Here is a 23,151-nt window from a genome sequence, read left to right on the forward strand (position 1 = left end):
GATGTTCATAAACTGGGGAAGGCGGTAAAATATCATTTATCCTAAAAGACTGGTTGCACTCCCTTTGCACTGCAGCAATTTTAAAAGTTATGTCTACAATTCAGTTATTTTGTTGAGTTCAGTGAAGTTGCAAAAATATCTCAGATATTTTTAAATTACTCTATGGGATAAACAAACATCACTATTATACCACTTTAAAACTGTTGTAACAGGTTAAAATCTGTTAAGACTTCCAATAATTGTATTTGATTTTACAGGAATTGCCCAAGAATCGTCATTCAGTCCGCATTCCGGCTCTTTCATCCTCAAAAATGACTAGATAAGAAAATAATGTGACAATAATGAAGCTTGGTACAAATCAACAGCTCCTCGATCTACAGGGGAACATAAAATGATTCTAGACTCCTGATTGGTTCATTTTCAAAATAAATGGCTTAATTTTCATCTTGTACAACATAATTAACAATTATCATGCCTATTTCTTTTCAATGATTCAGGAAAGACGTCATTGTTGTTTTACGGTCCTAAATTTGGACCATCGCTGAAAACATTTTGTTTAATGATCCTAACTTACCAGCCCCTCCAAAATGAAATCCTGGCTTCTTGGTTGCATACTTAATGAACTATAATCAAGATCATGTTCTTTATAGAAAATTAATTACCCAAAATGGACTTCGATAATGAACCATTGTCATTCAGACGTTAAACTTCATTTGCAGTGTTTACGTCAGAATACTAGTAATTATGATTCAGGGGCTATTCAAAATGCGCACGCCTAGCACGTGCGCACTCTCTTTTCTGTTTTCTGTTACATCCGGTTGCATCACAATTATCTTACACACGTACACTCGCACCCACACACACTCTTAGTTTATTGTTGCGTCATAATCATGGGGCACACTTACTTTGCCATCATTTTAAAAGTTATGGCAACATAAATTCAATTCATTTATTTTCTCTTTCAATCTTTTTACATTTACAATGATAGTTCAATAGACATATTTACAAAAATATAATATATAAATCATTTCTATTATACAATAATGCTATGAAATCGAAAGAAAAGGAGACCAACTAAAAAGCAGAGCTTGTAGGGTGAAGGCCCCCTTTCATAAGTACATTTTATGAATAAAAATAAGATAAAAGAAAGAAATGAACAATACATATATACAATGAATAAAAAAAAATAATAATAAATAAAAATAAAAATTAATGAATCAGTATACACTGTATACAGAAATCATAAAACGATTAAACATATATACAAAGAGAAATTAACAAACACATTTACATATTAAGTTCTGAATTACATAACTTTGTGAAAAAAACGATAATCTAATATGAATCCAGAAGATATTTTTTCAGTTTTCCTTTGAAATTTTGTATTGAATTACATTGTATAATATCCTTTGAAAAAGAATTCCATAATTTTGGACCAGTAAAAACAAATGTCTTCTGTGCAAACGATGTTCTATTCAGAGGTAAATGAAAGGAACTCGCCTGGCGAGTGAAGTGCTTATGAATTGTATCATTTTTTACAAACATATTATTAAAAGGTAACGGTAATTGTTTATTAATAAACTTGTGCATTAACTGTCCAAGTTAAAAAGAATATAAATCTTTAACCTTCAAGACTTTATTTTTCAAAAACAGAATATGTGTGTGTGCCCTGAATTCTGCATGACTAATAATACAAATCGCTCTTTTTTGTAATATAAAAAGTCTATTAATTTGAGAATTCGATGCGTTACCACATGCAACAACTCCGTAATTCAGATAAGGTAAAATTAACGTTGAATATAATGATACATTGGGGTAAGAAGTGACTTAATTTTCTAATGACACCAATATTGCGAGCAATGATTTTACAAATATTATCAATATGTGTTTTCCAAGAAAGTTTATCGTCAATGAACAGTCCCAAAAATTTAGTAGATCGCACTCTTTGAATAACAGTATCATTTAAAATTACATCTTTTGGTACAGTCGTAATCTTGTTGCTAAATAGCATGTAGCTAGTTTTTGCTAGGTTAAGAGAGAGTTTGTTAGCTGTTATCCAATTAGAAACATTTTTTTAGTTCGTCATTGAATATTTGCGTCAATTGATCTGGGTCGGGGTGCGACAGAAATATATTAGAGTCATCAGCGAAAAGTATAAATTCAAGCAATCTTGATGACATATCAATATCATTTATATAAGTAATGAACAAAAGTGGGCCAAGAATGCTGCCCTGTGGAACTCCACAAAGAACAGGTTTACGTTCAGAAATATTACCATCAAGTGAAACGAACTGTGAACGCCCGGTTAGATAATTCTTGAACCACTGTAGTGGTTCCCCTCTAATTCCATAATGAGAAAGTTTATAAAGGAGAATATTATGATCAACTGTATCGAATGCTTTTGAAAAATCTAAGAACATACCAATCGTATTCGAAGACTTGTCATAAGCTTTGGCAACTGTTTGAACTAAAGAAAGTATTGCATGGGAAGTGCTACTCTTTTCTCGGAAACCAAATTGAGTATCGGATAGGATGTTGTGCTTTTAAAAAAAAAACATATGGTTCGTATGTGAACCAATTTTTCAAGAATTTTAGATAAGTTTGTAAGCAATGAAATGGGTCTGTAGTTACTTGCTAAAGAACTATCGCCCTTTTTGAAGACTGGTATTATCTTAGAAATTTTCATTGATTTTGGAATATTTCCCGATGATAATGACAAATTGATTATATAAATAAGAGGGTCAATTATATGATTCATAGTTTTCTGTAGAAGGATGCTATCAATGTTATCAAATCCTGCACTAAATCACACATAAGTAACATTATTCTGGCGAGCTGGGTATGTGATTGCGTTATAATAAAACCAGACATCTCATTTAGGAAAGTTAGTCGATTAAAAAGATATTTAAAAACACATTTTATTAGCAGGATTATTTCACAAGTTCGATTGCCCTTTCTTGCAGTTGAGCGATGATAATTATTTAGTCATCCATTCTATCTCGTAAGTAAACACTAAATATTATTTTGATGAGATCCAGTGGCATTTTATGATTGTATACGAATTGTTACTATGAAAATGTACAACACCAGAAATGGGAATAGCCAAGTATAATAGAAGATTAGTGTCCAATTTAAGGGATACTCGCGGAGACTGAAATTAGAACATCAAGTGCATCAGGGAATATGTTAGTCATTGAGTCGGTTGCTAATCCTTTTTTTTAGAGGACACAATTTGAATAAAAACACAATTTCATATAATGAAAAGCGAAAGAACAAGTGGGGATATGACGTCATCCATTTGCTCATTGAATATTCATGAAGACATGCCTCGTACTAGCTTTTCCACAAGAATAATTCAAATCTTTCAAATGTTATTGTTTTGTTATTCCTTGTCAGATTTTGATCGAATTTCTAAATCTAAATCGGGGCGGAATAAGAATAATCAGTGCCATCTGGTTATATAAATCGGCGCCGATATAATCAGCTCCACCTAAATCTAAGGCGGCGCCGGGCAAGAATAATCGGCGCCAGCTGGTTATAAATCGGTGCCGGTAAAGAAAAATCTGCACTGCCAAAGTCTTAACCGGCGCCGATCAAGAATAATCAGCGCCACCTATATCTAAACCGGGGCTGGTTAAGAATAATTAGCGCCATCTGGTTATAAATCGGCGCCGATCAAGAATAATCAGCTCCACCTAAATCTAAATCGGCGCCGGACAAGAATAATCAGCACCACCTGGTTAAAAATCGGCGCCAGTCAAGAATAATCGGCGCCTCCTGGTTCTAAATTGGCGCCAGTCGATTATGAATTGCCGCCGAATGAATCTTACATGACGTCGGTAAAAATAATCAGCACTATTTATTCTACATCGGCGCCGGTCAAGACAAATCGGCGCTGCCTTTGTCTTAACCGTCGCCACCTAAATTTAAATCGGCATCGGTCAAGAATAATCAGCGTCCCCTGCATGGTTCCAATGAATAGCTATTTGGATATTATAATCCAAAACTTTGCAAAAACCCGTTGCTAATACCAGGAGTGTATAATTACGCAACCATATTCTTTAGACCTTAAACCACTAAATATCATTTTCAATGTATAAATACAGTTTGTCAATACCTATGTTTTAACGTTTAAATGCTTACGCCACAAAATTTGATTTATTGTCATCTTCCATTAAGTAAAATATTATTCATCTGATCACTCAGAATTAAGGAACTTTAAAACAAAGATAACGATACCTGTAAAACTGGAGAACTATTTCATATATATTCATTCTTTTTCGCGTAGTTGTTCCGTCTTTGTTTTATTACTTGCTTTAGCTGCATACATAAGTTGTTGAAATGTTATATTTTACATGAGTTCGGATTATGTTTCTGTTCTGATACAATTTGCCTGTTATGTTTATTACACTGTTATTTAATTTGTGTATTGCACAGCTGCAATTATTATCTTGTTCTATATTTTATTGATTATGTATGTACGAAATTTATTTTGAATGAATAATAAAGATCACTACAAAACCAAAAAAAAAATCCAAAGCTCTGTCTAGAAAGGATCTCCTTCTGAATTCAGGTCATAAGCATTATATCCAGTTTCATCAAAGTAATTAGATAAAAATTACTCATCATTACAAATTGCATTAGATTTAGTGAAAAGCATCACAATATATATAAAAAAATACCAAATTCTGTATATAGGCCTATACATCATGCACATGAAAATTGAATGATGATATATAAACCTGGATTAGTGATGTATTCCAAATGATTCATGATGGAGTATCGTTGTATATGCAGATGTATCGATCCGGGGGGGGGGGGCAAACACATCGTTTTGCCCCCCCCCATAATTCCGCATGTGCAAAAAATAAAATAAGATGGTAATGTTACACAGAATTCAGAAAGCGAGATTGAGCTACACAACCTGTTCTTTATCTAAATTAAAATTGTCCGCTTTTCAGATTGGAATATAAAAATTTTCAGCTCGGGCTTCGCGCTCGCATTATTTCTGTAGCAAAACCCCCAAACTTTTCATGATTGAATAAGTGAATAGAATGTCCCATTTTCAGATCTAAACCTCAAAAGACCTCCCGCTTCGATTTGCAATAATCTTTTGTTAGATATAATCTTGTTCTTTATTAAAAACGTCCATTAAACTGTCATTTTTTTTCAGATCGAAATATCAAAATTTTCTATTGTATTTTTAGATACCCATCTTAATCATCGGTACCAAAAATGCTTAGAATATCAAGCTTTCTGGTCAGAATAATTTCAGCTCGCCCTCAGCACTCCTGTGTAGTGAAATATGTATCCTCCCCATGAGTTACTACAAACAGGCACCCTTCTCCTGTTTTCAGGTCAGTATACTAAAAAAAAATTCAGCTCGCGCTCATACGTCATATAAATATATATATATATTATTTTTTCTTTTTTATTCTTTTTTATTATATATATATATATATATATATGCATATGTGTGCGTGTTTGTGAGTTTGTTTGTTTTGCATGTGTGAGCGCCTTTGGAAAGTTGATTCATGATTTTGCCCCCCCCCCCCATCTGAAAAAAGGATGGACGCCCCTGTGTGTATATATATATAGTAATAAAAAAACTTGTATCTCAATTAATATACAAAAGTATTGGCCTCATCACAATAAAAGGGTTAGTACACGAGATTTTGAAATCACACATAACATGCATAATTGATGTTACTTTTTGCTTGTTTCTTTCTTTAATGAGTTTTTCAACCTCTCTCTATATGTTTTAGAAAGATCATGTTAAATTGATGTATATTTTCTTTTATAATGAGATATGTTTAAGTGGACTTCAGGAAATGCAGCAAGGGGGAAGGAGGGGGGGGGGCAAAATCGCGATCAGCTGTTGTGAAAACACATTTTTACCCTTAACATTTCATGAAACTATGAAAATTGTGCAAATGTGAGATGTGCACCAAATACTTTTATTACACTTTAAAAAAAATAATCGCCCCATTTAGCAGCTCGGTCCGTTTACTCTTATCGTTTGTTTTTTTTTCAAAAATATGTTTGAGTCTTGCCCCCCCCCCCCGGAAATATCTGCGAGAGGCCATGCAAAATGGCATGACTGGAAATCCTACATTTTGAAAAGAACATTTGACAGGGTCAGACTTTACCCCTTTTTTAAACATTTTCTTTTATGGCGCCGGTGAAGTGCAAAAATATCCGCCTATCCGCCTGGATCCGCCTATGCAATGTCAAAATTCAAAAGTTGCAAAATGACACAATATTGAAAGTCACTGTTCTTTTTTCCGTGGTTTCTCATTGGTTTCTTTTAATTGTTTTCCTGCACAAACAAACACACATGCATGGGTATTTAAAACCACGACTCAAACCATGTTATCTCACAGAACAGTGGCGTACCGTGGGTCACGGCATGGGGGGCACCAGCAAAATTTCGGGTCACTTAGGGAGCGCGCGAAGCGCGCTCAGTTGTCAGGTATACTGACCTAATAGAGATATTTTAAGGACATGCAGTGCCATCAAACGGATATGTATCTCACTGATTAAATAATGCGAGCGCGAAGCGCGAGCTGAAAATTTTTGATATTGAGGGCTAAAAATTGACATTATAAGTGAATTGTTTTGTAATCATGATACTTAACTGTCTCGCTAAACAAACAATGCGAGCGCGAAGCGCGAGCAAAATTTTTGTATATACTGACCCTAAACAAGGAAATTTTAAGGATTATATTTTAGAATCCATTAAGAGTATAAATATCTCACCATAGTCATCTAACGCTATTGCCATCCTTTGCTGATTTTGTTAGAATTACATCTAAACACAATCATGAAGCACCTTTTGTAGTCATGTAATCATGATTATCATACGCATCTTACTAATCAAATACTGCAAGCGCAAAAGCGCGAGCTGAAAATTTAGGAGATATAGACCTGAAGAGGGGCATTCTAAGAGTTGTTTGTAAGAATTCTCTAAGACCCTACGTATTTGACTAACCAAATGATGCGAGCGCGAAGCGCGAGCTGAAATTTTTATATATATTGACCACAAACATGGATATTTAAAGGACTATAGTTACGAATCCATTAAGTCAGCGTATACATATCTCACCATAGTCATCTAATGCGAGTGCCAAGCGCTTGCTGATTTAGTTAGAATTGCATCTAAACACATGGAGCACTTTTTGAAGTCATTGTAATCATGATTATGATACGCATCTCACTAATGAAATACTGCGCGTGCGAAGCGCGAGCTGAAAATCTAGGAAATTCAGACATGAAGAGGGGCATTCCAAGGCTTGTTTGTAGGAATTCACTAAGACTCCACGTATTTCACTAACCAAATGATGCGAGCGCGAAGCGTGAGCTAAAATTTTTTGATATTCAGATCAGAAAAATTGACATTTTAACTGACTGATTTTAGGAGTTCATGAAGAGCAGAAATCTCACCAATCCACTAATGCGAACGTTAGCACGGACAGGAAATGTTTTACTTTCAGTATTCATGAAAAAGAAGAATATATCACTACTTAAAACAATGATAACTCTAATTGCGAGGAAATATATTATTTTTTTGTATATTGATTTGAAAACGGGAGGCTCTAGTACAGCAGGTCTATATATCTCGTTAAAAAGTCTATGCCAGCACCAGGAACAATGAAGACACAATTAAGCAAATAATGTTCCATAAAGTTGTGAAAAAATGCTTCTTTTGTCATATAACATAACATAATATAACACTATGATAAAAACAATTTCTTCTTTCCCCCACTACGTTTCTCTTCCTTTTTCCCTCTTTTTCTCCTTTTCCTCGTTTTTTTTTTGGCCAGCCGATTGCATGGGCACGTGCCCCCATGCCCCCCCCGTAGTTACGCCACTGTGACACAGAACCATCACTACATAAACCATACCCTTCATGACTATATTTCTGCTTGTTTTGCAGCATTTTAATTCAGTCCTCATCCAACACCTTGAATCCTGCTCTTTTCGTGATGGCATGATCATAACAAGTATGGTATCATTTTAAAGAAAAATAAATGATGTGGCGTGCGCCTGTAATCCAAGCTGTGGGGAAGTTACAAATTGATGCAGAGGTTCGAGGTTCGAGCCCTGGTCACGTCTTTCGGATGGTGACGTTAAAGGTCGGTCCAGACGTAAATAATCATATCTGATTGATACACGTCTGACAAAACTCAAATACACCCACACACCTTGGTCTTCCCTGGCCTGATAGGCCTGCTGAAAATCAAGGCCCTATAGGGCCTTGCTGAAAATAGTATAGCGCCAGCTAGCTATCGATGACTTTTCATCCAAGAAAAAACAACGAATTCGCTGGCAGTGCATTTCCGAGTGGACAGCAGACAGAATCCTGAATAAATAATTTGAAGGTAAGATTTCCAGATATGTAACATTAATTTGTGGAAAAGAAAGATATATCAGTTTTGTTTTTTCTGTAGATATGACATGAAAATTAACGCTTTGTGTGATTTATAGTTACGAAAACAAGACGTTTTTACTTTTTCAGGCGCAGCTTGCTTCAGCGCTGTGCCGAGATCGGTTGCGGTTCGGAGGAGAACTAGAATAGTAGGCCGAAGTTCAGCGGGGAAGTAGGTCATCGATACGCAGAGAGACACACGCACTGGAGGGAACCGCACTAGCACTGGATACGTGATCATGATTCAATTGCAATGATTTTATTTCGTTCGTCTCGAGAGGAGACTAATTGAGATCCCGCCTCGCACATGCGCACTCATTATCGCTTCATCGCAAATTAGCAGGTTCAAACACCTGCCGCACTCTTACAGAAAAAAGGATTTTTTCTTCGGAAATACGACGCATTTTTACTCAAAAGACTATTCATATCTATTTTCAGAAGTTATTCAAGGCAAGGTGATAATTTCTTGCACTTCAGAATCGTATTTTTACGTTTTCTATCATGAGTTCGAGCAACGCTCGCGATCAGGATTCGGCGGATTTCAGTCCGTCTCGGACCGAGAGCCTCCTCGGCCCCCGAAACTCCGGCGGCGATGCTCCACCATGGGTCTAAGCACCCCGCGAGCACATCCACCTCCAAAAGCCTCACAAGTCATGAGCCCAAGAGCTCCGTGAGCGGGAAGAAGATCGATAAACGGCCTGTTAAGAAACCAGAGAAAGATAAGAAGAAGCAAAGCAATGTTAAAGACGGCAATAGCGGACCCCAAGCTTCAGTTTCATCTTCAAAAAAGGAGCAGTCGTCCCACTCACGGGATGAAAATAAAAACTTGGCTGATGTTGACAGTCGTTTAACAAAACTGGAATCCATGCTTAACCGTGTCATTGGTGCTCTCCCATTGCCGGAGGAAGATTATGACCAACATTACGCTGAACATGCTCATAATGAGGACTCAGCTGATGATCATGATGACATCAATCCGTACCAATCATGCCAAAGGCTGTACACGCAACCAGTTGATGTTGATTACGATGACATCACATGTACTTCCCAAGAGGAATCCACATTGCCAAAAATGATTCCCACATTCGCAGCTAAGTTTGCTGCCCAATCTGATGAGGGGCCTCCTCTTGAAGAAGAAATAGCTAGCTCAACAATGTTCATGATGAACAATAAATTGGAGGAGAAAGTCCTCGAAGAGACTGGAATAAAATATTTGCCACCAAGCAACTGCCCCTACTTGGATGTACCTAAAGTGAACCCTGTTATTTGGGAGAATCTGTCTCCTTCAACAAGAAGCAGAGACCTCAAGCTAGCTAGGGTACAGAAGTCCCTCACTAGGGGCTTGACTGCCTTCACTCGCTCAATCTCGTCAGGCAACCTTTCTCCATCTCAACAAGATGCATTGGCCTTGCTGTCTAATGCAAATTATGAAATGAATGCTCTACGCAAGGAACAAATAAAGCCTGACATGAATGCTGCATACAGCCACCTGTGCAAACCAACTATTCCGGTCACAAAGTTCCTTTTTGGGGACGATTTGGGAAAGCGAGTTAAGGACATGACCGAAGAGCAGAAAGCTACTGGACGAGTTGTTAAAACTTCAGAGCCAGGCCGTGGCCGTTATCGAGCTCACGCCAATTACCACCCTTACAGAGCTGGAGATTACTCCCGCCAAGGTTACAGAGCTGCAGGATGGTCTACTCCTAACCATAGACCACAATCAGGTGCTCCTTACAGGCCTTTTTTGGACAGAAAGGCCCCTTTCAGGGGCCGCAGACAGCCACAAGCCCCCATGGTGAAAAAACCACCAGCATCTCAGGGCAGATACCGAGAGAATCCCCAGCGGAAGTAGCTACCAGTATACCCCAAGAGGTAGGTAGCAATAATTCTTTGTTTTATACAAACGATCATGAAATTGCATGCACAAATAATTCTGACCAAGCATCCCCTGTTGGAGGTCGACTGAAACAATATTATAATAATTGGAAGAAAATCACATCCGATCATACAATACTGGAAGCTGTCAAGGGTTTTAAGATAGAATTTGATACAAGTTTACCACATCCAGAAAGGTTGATATGTCATCAATTTAAACGTAACAGATCAGAAACAGATAAGATATCAGCTGAACTGAGAAATCTTGAAGGAAAGAATGTAATAGAAAGAAGTTCACCCTTTATCAAGGGTGGTTATTTTTCCAACATATTTACAAGGCCAAAGAAAAATGGCAGTCTAAGATTGATCTTGGATCTATCAGACTTAAATGAATTTGTGGTTAAACAACACTTTAAGATGGATAATATCCATTCTGTGATTTGCCTCTTGGCAGAAAATTTTTACATGGCTTCAGTAGACCTCCAAGATGCATACTACTCTATTCCGATTCATTCTGAATTCCGGAAATACTTGCAATTTAATTGGCAAGGACAACAGTGGCAATACAAGGCACTGCCAAATGGGTTAACCTCCGCACCCAGGTTATTCACTAAGATGTTGAAACCAGTATTCTCTTCACTACGTGAAAAGGGTCATATTGTACTTGGTTATCTTGATGATACAATTCTTATTGGGGACACAAAAGAAAAAGTTGAGTCTGCAATTAATGCCACTTTGCAGGCATTTTCAGAATTAGGGTTTAAAGTTCACCCAGAAAAATCAGTACTAAAACCAGTACAGGAGCTCCAGTTCTTGGGCTTTACCCTCAATACAGTAGACATGACCATTAAACTCCCAGTAGAGAGAGCTCAGAATGTCAGGGAAGAATGTGAAAAGTTACTCCTGCAACCAAAACCCACAATTCGACATGTCGCACATGTTATCGGAAAGATAATCTCCACCTTCCCTGCTGTCCAGCATGGACCATTGTTTTATAGGAATATGGAGAAAGAAAAAATAGAAGCCTTGAAAAAGAATAAGGCATTATGACAGAATTATGGAGCTATCATGTGAGTCGAAGCAGGAACTAGAATGGTGGATAAGTCATGCAGATAGTGCATTTGCTCCTATCAAAAGGGAAAACCCTAAATTTGAAATCCGCACGGATGCTAGTGGCTATGGATGGGGTGCCACAAATATGCAAGTTCATACAGGGGGAAGGTGGAATCAGTCTGAAAATGAAAAGGCAAAAAATAATGAAATTAATTATCTAGAAATCTTGGCCATCGATCTAGGGCTGAGATCCTTTCATGGTAGTACATCCAATGCTCATATCTTAATTAGATCTGATAACACAACAGCAGTGTGCTATGTAAATAACATGGGAGGCATTAAATCCCCAAGTTGTAACAAGCTTTCCATAAAAATTTGGAAATGGTGCATGGAACGAAATATCTGGCTTAGTGCTGCACACCTTCCAGGCAGCCAGAATATTGAAGCAGATTATGAATCACGCAATTTCAATGATAGAACTGAATGGATGCTCAGCAAAAGAGCATACAGAAAAGTCATCCAAAGATTTGGCAGCCCAAAAATTGATATTTTTGCCTCCAGGTTGAATGCACAAACACAAAGATATGTTTCATGGTTACCAGATCCAAATGCAGAATCAGTTGATGCATTCACACTAGACTGGGGAAAGATAGATTTTTATGCATTCCCTCCCTTCTGCTTATTGGCTAAATGCATTCAAAAGATCAAGTCTGATAGGGCATCGGGCATTTTGGTCGTTCCAAACTGGCCAACACAATCATGGTTCCCATGCCTTAATAGCATCCTTGTGGAGGAACCGTTGCTCCTTAGGAGAGACATTAACCTCCTTAGACAACCTGTAACAAACTTACCTCACCCACTTTATGATCGCCTTGATCTTTTGTGTTGCAGGGTAACAGGGGACCCTTCGAGAATATAGGCTTAGATGAAGGGATCACCGACGTGTTGACAGCATCATTGAGGAAGTCTACTCAACGTCAGTACCGAGTATATTGGACAAAATGGACAAAATTTTGTGAAAGCAGGAAGAAAAGTCCTCTTCGTTCTTCAGTTAACTTTGTGTTAGAATTTTTAGCAGAACTGTTTCATAGAGAGAAGGCTAGTTATAGTACAATGAATGCAGCAAGAAGTGCATTATCCTTGTATGTAACGCTGGAGAATAGTGTTCATTCTGTGGGGACACAACCTCTTATCTGTAGGTTTCTTAAAGGGACCTTTAACCTCAGACCTCCACAAGCACGTTATCAAGACACTTGGGATGTCAGCGTAGCATTGAAATTTCTACGTAGGCTTTCGCCAGCTAAGACTTTAAGTTTAAAGCAGCTTACACATAAACTTTGCTTATTGTTAGCCTTAGTCTCTGCACAAAGGGTGCAGACGTTACATTTGTTAAACTTAGATAAGATGGAACTGAAACAAAGTTCAGTGAGTTTTCATGTTGATGAACTGCTCAAGCACAGCAGACCAGGTCACCATGGTTTCACTATGAAGTTGAAGGCATATCCATCAGACAGGAGGTTGTGTATTGTTAAATATTTACAAGCATATATGAAAAGGACCAAGTCTATCAGAGGACTAGAACGACGCTTGTTCATTAGCTATACCAAGCCATATGGCAAAGTTTCATCACAGACCATATCAAGATGGATCAAAGTGACATTAGCAGGCGCCGGGATTGATACTTCAGTGTATAAATCACATTCTACAAGATCGGCTGCAACATCGGCAGCAATCAGAGCAAGTGTGCCTATTTCTAGCATCATGAATCAAGCTGGATGGTCAAGAGAAAAAACCTTCCAGCAATATTACAATAAACCTCTTGCTGATAGTGAAGAAACTGAATTTTCGCAAGCAATTCTACAACAGTAGTAAAGTAGAAATAAGGTATATACAAATTTGCTTTGTACATGTTCCATACTGTATATCCTTTGTATCTGCACAAACATGTTTTTTTGCAGACAGTGCAACTCAAAATGTGTTCGCTGAGCTACAAAATCTCAATTAGTCTCCTCTCGAGACGAACGAAATAAAATTGAAAGCTCAAACGATAACTTACCAGTTTGAAGTTTGAGCAGAATTTTATGAGGGAGTTGAGTGAGGAGATTAATTGCCCTCCTCTCCCTCCCTCTTGAGAGAAATTAATTTTAATAGTCTGTGGTGACTTAAAGCTAATGTTCGTTCGTATCAGCTGCATTAGGAAGCTGATATTTTAAACAGCGATCACATTTTTGAAGCTCCGAAGAATGAGTGCGCATGTGCGAGGCGGGATCTCAATTAATCTCCTCACTCAACTCCCTCATAAAATTCTGCTCAAACTTCAAACTGGTAAGTTATCGTTTGAGCTTTCAATTATTAATTATGATGCCTAGCCTGCATGCAATAGACAAGAGGCTCCGAGAGAGTAAAAATCATTGATTTAGTAATACTATGATATTTACTCTCTTTTACTCTGAGCTTCGGTCTCTGTTACATGTATGTTGCCGTTGGTTGTTCAGCTGAACTCTGTAGTGTTGGCTTCACTCACCAAATACAGAGACCAAAGTTCTAGTAGGCCTACTAGTAGGATGGGGGGTCGGGTGTCTGGACACTTTATAATTTTGAAGCCTTCTTTTTTGTCTTTGGATTACACTAAAAATATGAATTCACTAGCTGTAATCCTCTTCTATTTTGTTCTCTATAATATTTCCTAACATTTTGTACTAAAAATTTATAAAACTTCACTTGTAAATTTTTCCAAATGACTTTCTAAAATTGATCGTCCGTACACACAACCTGTCCGGACACACAACAACTGGGTATACTAGCGCGATCTGTATGGCAGTGAGTCCAAACTTTGCGCATGTCCATACTTCGCAGATGGTCATTATCTCAAAAAACTAGCCAATATCCTTAAAATCTGACATCAACGTGAAAAGCGACCTAAAATTACCCATTGGATTTGGTGAAAGTTTCTTTAGGATGAGTTCAGTATTCATGAAAATATTGGCAAAAGATCGGCAAATTTGTCACCGCTAGCGCCCGTTTTGAAGAAATCAACAAGCATCACGATATCACCTTTTTGCAAACAGAAATCATCAAAAATGTGAGTTAAATGTGGTACTAACCGATTCTATAGCATTTTGCCATCAATCTGATATGAATATTTCACTTTTTGAGCTTGAGTTTTTGTTTAAATCTCCACAAAAGCTTTGGTGCGCGAAGTTAGGTTTTCCAGCACAGCCCTCATTCGCCGATCGGAATAGAATTTTGAGATCGCGATACCAGCGAAACCCCTTGACCTACTTTACATTTTCGTCCATGATTTTATAGTTTACGATCTTGCCGTCAATGTAACTATTAACTATTTATTGAATTGGTTTTTTATAAATTATGAATATTTTGTTTTAAAAAAATTAGGCCTGATGAATATTTTTGAAAAGTGCGCGAAGTTTGGACACCACATCATACTACAGTACAGGGGACTCAATGGCCATATGTTTATGTATTTAAGATTGGATAAAACGGGGAAGTGAATTTGCGCGACAGCCGAGGTAAGTCACTCTTTTGTGCTTTTAACTTGATTTTTCTCCATTTTTTGGCAATTAATGCCAAGAGGGAATATTAATAAATTTGCATTTTGGTCGCGTTAACTTTCAAAATTTTTATTCATTAAAGACAAAAATTGAAGAGCCCCGACGGGGGGATTTTGCGTTGCAAGTCCCCTAATGGTGGCTGCATGATAGCGAACCATCTGTGTACGAGGAGAAATTTAAAAAAAAATGTTAAAAAACTCCTCGAAACAGATGGCTGGCAGCTTTCTAGGCTCCCAGACCAAAAATTTCGGTTTTATTTTTATGTTGATTGTTCTGCTTAACTCCATTGGCTCCAGTCACCAAATACACTAGGCCCTAGTCCTGGGCTATAGGCTATACAGAGAACAAAGTTCTAGCTCGATCTGTACAGGGACTCACTCAATGGCATTAAGTTCGGATAAAACAGGGAAGTGAAGTTGCGCGACAGCTGAAGTAACACTGTTTTTTCCCCTTTTAAGTTTATTTTCCCCCATATTTTCTTTTGGTGCATTCAGGCAAAAACAAAATAATCTTTATTTTGATACTTTTCGTTTTATATATTTTTATGAATTAGAGATAAAAATCGATGAGCCCCGTTGGGGGGATTTTGCATTGTTAACCACCTAATGGTGGCTGCACGATAGCGAGCCGTCTGTGTACGAGGAGAAATTTATAAAAAAAATAAAATGTTTAAAACTCCTCGAAACAGATGGCTGCCAGCTATCTAGGAGCCTCCTGGCTAGCCTGGGCCTGCAAAACATCAAGAGTCTCTTGCATAGTTTATAGGGAAAAAGTTTGTTTTTTTATGAATAACTTTAATAACGTTAGTCTTAGAAGAAGTTCAGTCACATAATTTCATAAACGCCTGTTAAAAGAAATCTTCACCCCTGTCCCTGATGTAAACTTTGTGTAATGACAGCAAAAAACAAATTAAAAGAAGGGTGAAATTAAGAATTAATGTTATAATGATAAAAGTGGGCTGTATGAAATGCCCTTTTTTAGATGGTCTTTTATTAGCATGCAATGTTATCAGACTTCAATAGAACCAGGGGGGTAATCATGTAAAGATTTTTGTCTCGCCCACTAGAGGTGAAGGCAAGACTTAGGGATCCAAACGTCGTCCGTCCGTCACAAACCTAATGACTAATCTCCACAACCGTAAGCATAAGTCGCTTTTCAACCAAACTTGGATGGTAGATGGACGAGCATGCTATGCTGCAGTTGGAGGTCACATGGTAGGGTCAAAGGCTATTTTCAGGTCAACGTTAAAGTCTACATGCAAGACTCTCTTATGACACCTAACTCCGCAACCGTCAGTCACTTTTCAACCAAACTATGATGGTAGATGGACTTGGGGGACCTGCATGTAATGCTGCAGTTGGAGGTCACATGGTAAGGTCAAAGGTCATTTTCAGATCAAAGTTAAAGTATGCAAGACTCTCTCATGACACCTAACTCCGCAAAGTCACTTTTCAACAAAACTTGGATGGTAGATGTACTTAGGCGACCTGCATGTTATGTTGCAGTTAGAGTTCACATGGTAAGGTCAAAGGTAATTTTCAGGTCAATATTAAAGTTTACGTGCAAGCCTCTTATGACAAGTGTTATTCCATCTCAGTCACTTCACAATGAAGTTTCAATACAATTCTGTTGCGACAAATCACGATATTTCTGGTTATTTTCATAAGTGGGCGAGACACAAAATCGCTTTTGCCTTGTTCTGATTAAGAAAAACCCCACCCACCCTTTAGAAAATACTGGTTTCACTCATGCTTGTAATTATGAGACAAATATTTCTAGGACTTCATAAAACAATGAAAATTAGACGTTTAAAAATTGCACAACATCATGAAGGCAGCTGCTCGCATTGTGAACTCACAAGCTCAAAAACTTTACAAATTTTGTGACATTCTTATTCTTTGTTGGATTTTCATTAAACCTTCACCATTAATTTTCTCTATAGTTTGTTTATGTTTGACCGATATTCATTTTCAGATAAACTGAGAAAGCTTGTCAAAAATAAAATATTGTGTGGAGATTCAGTTAACATATGATGTACCCATACTAATATTGAAGATTTAGGAAAATGTACAGATACAGCTTTAAAAAAACATGGGGTCTGTTGCAGAAAGAGTTGTGTTTAACACAATGTTTAACAAAATGTATCAATACAGCTTAAAATCTATATCCAGTATTAAACATCTTTATTGAACATCTACCCAAATATAGATTTGTTCCAGCACATTTTGGTGCAGGATGCATGTAGGTAGTTATCCTCAGGCCTGCTTAACACAAAGACCACCAAGGTGAACAAGAGATTTTGCTATACAAACAGATGGTCTTTAATTCAGACAAGTTCTTGTCATGTTCCAGTGGGGTAACTTCAAGAAAGGAAGAAACAAAGTTATGAGGAGAGGAAGGAAGAGTACTGGCATTTATGCTGAGAGGCTGTAGTGTATAAACAAGTTGGAATGCGATCTTTTCTGGAAACTATTCATGTTCATCTGTTACCAAGCCTTTTTTTCAGTACATAAACCTCACAGTCATCAATGATGTGATTGGTTGGATGAAATTTTTGGGCAACATGGAGTCCTGGGGCCCGTTGGCCCCCATCGCATCTCAAAAATTCAAAGTCAACTGGATTTTCAACCATTGAAACATGCGCATAGGGACTTGATGGTTGATTTCTTGAGTTATGTTTTAACACATCTCGGGTAATTTAACGCAGATTGAACGAAGAAGCTGTATTACATGTACATGAATTGCCAGTTTTTGTCCTTTATCCATTTTCCCCCTACATTTCTACTTATTCAGATCATCATGCGTTCCTTAGTGAGGCTATCGTTTCCTCTCGTGAGACACTACTGCAATCGCGGCATTCCGTATAAGACCGAAGCCACCCACTCAGGCGTCAACCTCACCGAGACCACTCCTAGTTATCGTATGGACCAGTCCATCGCCCTCACCGACACCTCGACCAAGCATTCGGTGTTTAATGAGCAGCGGGTCAGAGTTCAACTTGCTCAGCTTGGAGATGGGAGTGTTGACCTGGTCAAGGACGACGAGACAGGAGTAGCAAGGATCGTTCTGAATAATCCTAGCAAAGGAAATGCCTTGTCAGGTACCGTATAAGACACATAGGGCCATATTCTGAAGTCAGGTTTAACTTAGACCATGGTCTATCTCTGTGCTTAAATTATGGGAAGCCAAAAGTGTAAAAAAAATTATTAAGTTGTTTGTTTCTTACTGTGCTCTTTCCTGATTCAAAGTTGGTGAAGACAATCATCTATTTATACTTCCTAGACAATAATGAATAATTTGAGAGCCAAATGAGCTGAAATATGATATCTCTACTGTTTATAGTGATTTATGTAACAATTGGCTATCCATACTTCAACCGCAACTTAAAACCTGAGTTTAATTTAAACCCAACTTCAGAATATGGGCCATACACTGTGCATGCACATGTATAGTCAAAAAATGAAATAAGAATATAAATCTACAGAAGCTTAAAATTAAATTTAGCTCTTAAATGCTCCTTGGAAGTTTTGATTGAATATATTTCCGTTAAAAACAAATAACAATACGTATAAAATGATGCATGTGAATTAATAAATGAAAAATTAGGAGGATGGCCCTACTCAGCAGCATCAATCATTAATCATGGTGCTGCTGGTCTAACGAGGGGTAGTAACAAAATACTGCTACTAACTTATAATGATAATGATAATTATAATAATAATGATAGTAATAATCATAATAATAAAAACAAAATAATAATAAAAACAAAATAATAATAATTAGATTTCTAATGCGCACATATCCACCCCACGGAATGCGCAAGACACCTGACAACTCAACATTTAAATTCAGTGTAATGAACAGAAAAGTAGAAGAAAAGCATTGAATGTACATGTGTGTGATGGACGGTTCCATGACATTTGCTCTGGCGACAATTGCTCTAATGGAAAATCTGCATGTTAAATGACAAGTCCACCCCAACAAAAACTTGATTTTAATAAAAAGAGAAAAATTCAACAAGCATAACACTGAAAATTTAATCAAAATCGTTTGTAAAATAAGAAAGTTAGGGCATTTTAAAGTTTCGCTTCAATTCACAAAACAGTTACCGGTATACCACATCTCGGTTGGTATGCAAATGAGGAACTGATGACATCACTCACTCATTATTTCTTTTGTATTTTATTATATGAAATATGAATTTTTTTTTATTTTGTCATCATTGTCATGTGAAATGAAGTTTCATTCCTCCCTGAACACATGGAATTCCATTATCATTTTGTGCCTCAGGCAAGGAGGTCATAATCGTCAAATTCGTAAAATTGAAATATTGTATAATTCAAACAATAAAAACAAAAGAAATAGTGAGTGACATCATCGACTCTCTCATTTGGATGTAACTGGCTCGTTCATATACCGGTAACTATTTTGTTAAAAATAAGTGAAACTTTGAATGAAATGTCATAACTTTCTTATTTTACATCCGATTTTGATGAAATTTTCAGCATTGTGCTTGTCTGATTTTTTTCTATTGATTAAAATCAACATTTTTCTGAGGTGGACTTGACCTTTAAAGCCGAACAAAACCTAACCTCCAAAACTGATTACCCTTAATTTGAATCTTTACCCCATTCTGAATCATATTATACAATCCTAACTCTATAACCTTTACATGAATGTCCTCTGAGATATTAGACAGGAGCAAATGTCACAGTCCTGAGCATATGTCGTGTCACTGTGATAGACATGCCTATTTAAGAAATATTTGAACATGTAGTTGTTTCAGATGTTGTTTGATGGTTTGCATGGTGGCATGTACAAATGCTGATGTGGTTTACGTTACACCATGTGGAGTGTTATAGAAACAGTGGATAGAAGAAGAGGAGAAGTGGATAGGCGAGAAAGTGGAGATTGAGAGTAGAGTACTATGTATTCTTTCTTGAAAATAGCCCTGAAAAGGACTGTAAACCAGAAAAAATGTTGAGTGAGAACCGCTTGAGTAGTAGAGCTCATGAGGAGATGCTGGCTTGAGTTGTCAAGTAGAGATGATGAGTAGTAGAGAGACTCTTTCTTGTCAAGTCTCTCTACTACTCATCATCTCTACTCGCCGACTCAAGCCAGCATCTCCTCATCAGCTCTATTACGCAAGCTGTTCTCACTCAACATTTCTTCTGGTTTACAGTCCTTTTCAGGACTACTTCCAAGAAAGAATACTCTACTCTCAATCTCCACTTTCTCGCCTATCCACTGTTTCTATAATACTCCACATGGTGTACTGTAAACCACATCAGCAAATGTAGTTGTTTGTGAAGAGAAAGACCTGAAGCATTTTAGTATACAAAAAGATTTAAAGTCTGATGGATGAAACTGATGTGAATAGAAAGTATAGAAATGCTTCTTGGCTTTTTGTTCCTGCAAGAATTGGATTTTGTGTTGTTTATCTTAACAGCTGATAATTTCATCTTCATAACGCTCAGGATAGAACCACCTTAACTTTGTATGATGTATTATAAATTCATTGTAGCGTCCTGGCCACTTATTTGACTGATTAAGATGAGCATTTTGAAAAGATAGTTCAAGGCAAATTATGATGTGAAAGTATGTCATCATTCTGCTAATACAGCCAGTGATGCATATCATCTCCATGACTTACAATGTGTGTATGACTTGCATTTTTTTTTCAGGAAAAATGATGGTTGATTTCTCAGACGTCGTTGATGACCTAGAGGTGTGGGAGAATGGAAAGGGTGTTGTTCTTCATGGCAGTGAGGAGTGTGACCATTTTTGCAGCGGTGGCGATGTGTCTGTTTTGAGTGGCTTGGATAAACCGGAAGCAGGGGGAATGATGTGTCTCTTCATGCAGAACACCCTCAGCAGGCTGCAGCGTCTTCCTATGATCAGCGTCGCTCACGTCCACGGGCAAGCAATAGGGGGTGGGGCCGAGCTCTTGACTGCATGCGACTTCCGCCTTTGGACGGAATCCACGGAACTCCAGTTCAAGCAGGCCAAGTTGGGACTTTCCCCTGGATGGGGCGGCGGTGCACGGCTAGTTGGCATTGTTGGTCCACAGAGGGCGCTACAGCTTCTTGCAGGATGCCAGAAGGTTACAGCCTCTGAAGCACTTGAGTTTGGGCTCGCTACTGAAGTCTTGCCAAGAAGTGGTGACAGTGTACAAGATGCTGCAGAGTGGCTTAGTCAGTACACACAGCCGTCTGTAGACATCCTCAGTGGTATCAAGGAACTTGTACTTGCAGCCACCCATCTTCCTCTGGACAAAGCATTAAAAGTGGAGCGTGAAATCTTCACCAGTCGCTGGTGGAGTTCCGAGCATGAGGAAGGATTTAAGAAGGTTCTAGATAAATTACAACGGGGAAAGTAACACCTGTCGGCACTATGACATTGCATGAGGACACCCAGAAATGAGTTTTATTTGTGATGTTATTTCTTTGAGTTAGTTGCTTTCTAACTTTATATTCTGTGCTGCACCATCATCTTAATATCATTTTTCAATACTTACAGTGTAAGTATTTGAGGGAATTGAATGACCATTAAACATTATGTATTTTGTAAAATATTCAATTATTTTGCTGTTGAATCCTTAATAAATGGTCAGTATGTTCCACTCATCGCTTGATGTGGTAAAATGACAATTCCCGGAATGGGCAAAAGCAGGGCGCGACAAACCCGCTTGCCCGCTTGCCCCGGGCAAGTGAAAATGACGTGCGGGCAAGCACCTCTCAAAGTCAATTGCCCGATCGGGCAAGTGGTTGTTGCGTCTTTTTTCTGTACCGTACCTTGTTTTTCCCATAAATCATTCAAAATCCACACTCAAAATCATTAATAAACCTTAAAAAATAGCGAGTAGCGCAGTTTCAAATTCCGAAATTGCGTTATTTTTTCTGTACCACGTATTTCCATACATGGTAACAGGTATGAAAAAAATCAACGCAATGGCCGGGAAACAGTTGAATGTAGTATAGGGGTCCATTATGACTACCACCATGTGCAATTTCTAATGCACATTTTCCCCCTTCCGATATCACAATTCTGTGATAAAATAATTAGAATTACACAGGAAATAAATCACAGAGTCTCGCATTGGTGAGTTGTCATGTCATTCGGCTTTGCTTTTCAAAACGGCCGATTATAACATCCAAAATAACTTGCCGTATTTGTTGATTATGACTTAAAATTCATTTGTTTCCCTTTTTGAGGGGATGAGGTAAATATCAGACAATAAATCATCAAACAAAGCTCCATCTATTTTACAAGGCCGGCGGGCGGCGGGAGACTCACACACGTGCGCATACTAGCTAGCCAGTCTGAGCTCTGTCTCTCTGCCAGAGCTCTGGGGGACAATTCGCTCAGTAAAGGCCTCAATGATGGTGATTTTCTGTTTCAGACAGAGTTTACATTTCGGGTATATTATTCAAAACTTCCAATAAAGTTTGATGATTTCTTCATTGTCATGTATATTTAAGTTATTAATGAATACATTCTCACCAAATTTAGACTCCCCCATAGAGAAATGCAATTTTCGTAGAAGTCTGCGTTTTCAAAGAACTACAGGAAAAGTTAGGGTATGTGGGCCTTTATTACATGGCCGAGTACAGGTTATTGTACTGGAATAGGCGAAGTAGAAATTAGATATTGAATTCATTTATATCAAAGTTCAACTCACACCCGCACAAACACACCCTCACACACACACACACACACACACCCAAGATTCTAAGCATAGTGAAAAAAATTACTTAAAAATCATACAATATTAAACAATGTTACTAAATAATTCATTAATAAGTGAACAGGTATTCCTCAAAATAGAAAAAAAAGAAGCATGTGAAAACATGTAGATAAAAATTATTGACCGAATGGAACATCATAAAATGATGAAGAAAAGACTTGATGGTTTCCAACTAATTTTTTTTTTAAATCAAGGAAATATGGAAAATAAATGACCATTTCATGGATTTAAAGATGCAAAATGTGAAATTTTAGCCACTCCACTTTTGATGATAAAATAATTTTTTCCGAGTCAATAAAGAGCTGAACATTTTTCACTGGCTTTCTTTATAGTTTCCAACTACGGTAAATGAAAGCAATTCTAAGGAAATATGTTACGCAGGTAGCCATTTCATGGATTTAAAGATGCAAAATATGAAACTTTAGCAACTTTTGTTGAAGGGTTTTTTAAAACCTTAAATACCCAAATATCAATTT

General features: G+C 37.5%; 2 protein-coding genes across 3 annotated transcripts; both read left to right on the top strand.

Moving 5' to 3' along the window:
• The first annotated feature begins 8,315 nt into the window (after positions 1-8,315).
• On the top strand, positions 8,316-21,586 carry LOC121430651 (ethylmalonyl-CoA decarboxylase-like). 2 transcript variants are annotated; one of them, XM_041627979.1, is made up of 3 exons: positions 8,316-8,381; positions 17,722-18,028; positions 20,613-21,586. In XM_041627979.1, the coding sequence occupies exons 2-3, from the start codon at positions 17,728-17,730 to the stop codon at positions 21,305-21,307; spliced, it is 996 nt and encodes a 331-aa protein (XP_041483913.1). In that variant the 5' UTR covers positions 8,316-8,381; positions 17,722-17,727; the 3' UTR covers positions 21,308-21,586. The 2 variants fall into 2 exon arrangements, with proteins under 2 accessions (XP_041483913.1, XP_041483914.1); XM_041627980.1 differs by lacking the exon at positions 8,316-8,381 and adding an exon at positions 13,715-13,775.
• On the top strand, positions 8,984-13,088 carry LOC121430650. The gene is made up of 2 exons (XM_041627978.1): positions 8,984-10,300; positions 12,248-13,088. Exon 1 carries the CDS (start codon positions 9,021-9,023, stop codon positions 10,278-10,280), a length of 1,260 nt encoding a protein of 419 aa, XP_041483912.1. The 5' UTR covers positions 8,984-9,020; the 3' UTR covers positions 10,281-10,300; positions 12,248-13,088.
• Positions 21,587-23,151: the final 1,565 nt, after the last annotated feature.

Source organism: Lytechinus variegatus, chromosome 17, assembly GCF_018143015.1.
Source record: "Lytechinus variegatus isolate NC3 chromosome 17, Lvar_3.0, whole genome shotgun sequence".
In the NCBI taxonomy this organism is placed as follows: domain Eukaryota; kingdom Metazoa; phylum Echinodermata; class Echinoidea; order Temnopleuroida; family Toxopneustidae; genus Lytechinus; species Lytechinus variegatus.

Bases quoted from the DNA above. Each gene is read 5' to 3' on its own strand.
- LOC121430650 (XM_041627978.1), top strand. From the start codon at position 9,021: ATGCTCCACCATGGGTCTAAGCACCCCGCGAGCACATCCACCTCCAAA.
- LOC121430651 (XM_041627979.1), top strand. From the start codon at position 17,728: ATGCGTTCCTTAGTGAGGCTATCGTTTCCTCTCGTGAGACACTACTGC. The intron at 18,029-20,612 runs GTACCGTATAAG...TTTTTTTTTCAG, and splicing joins CAAAGGAAATGCCTTGTCAG to GAAAAATGATGGTTGATTTC.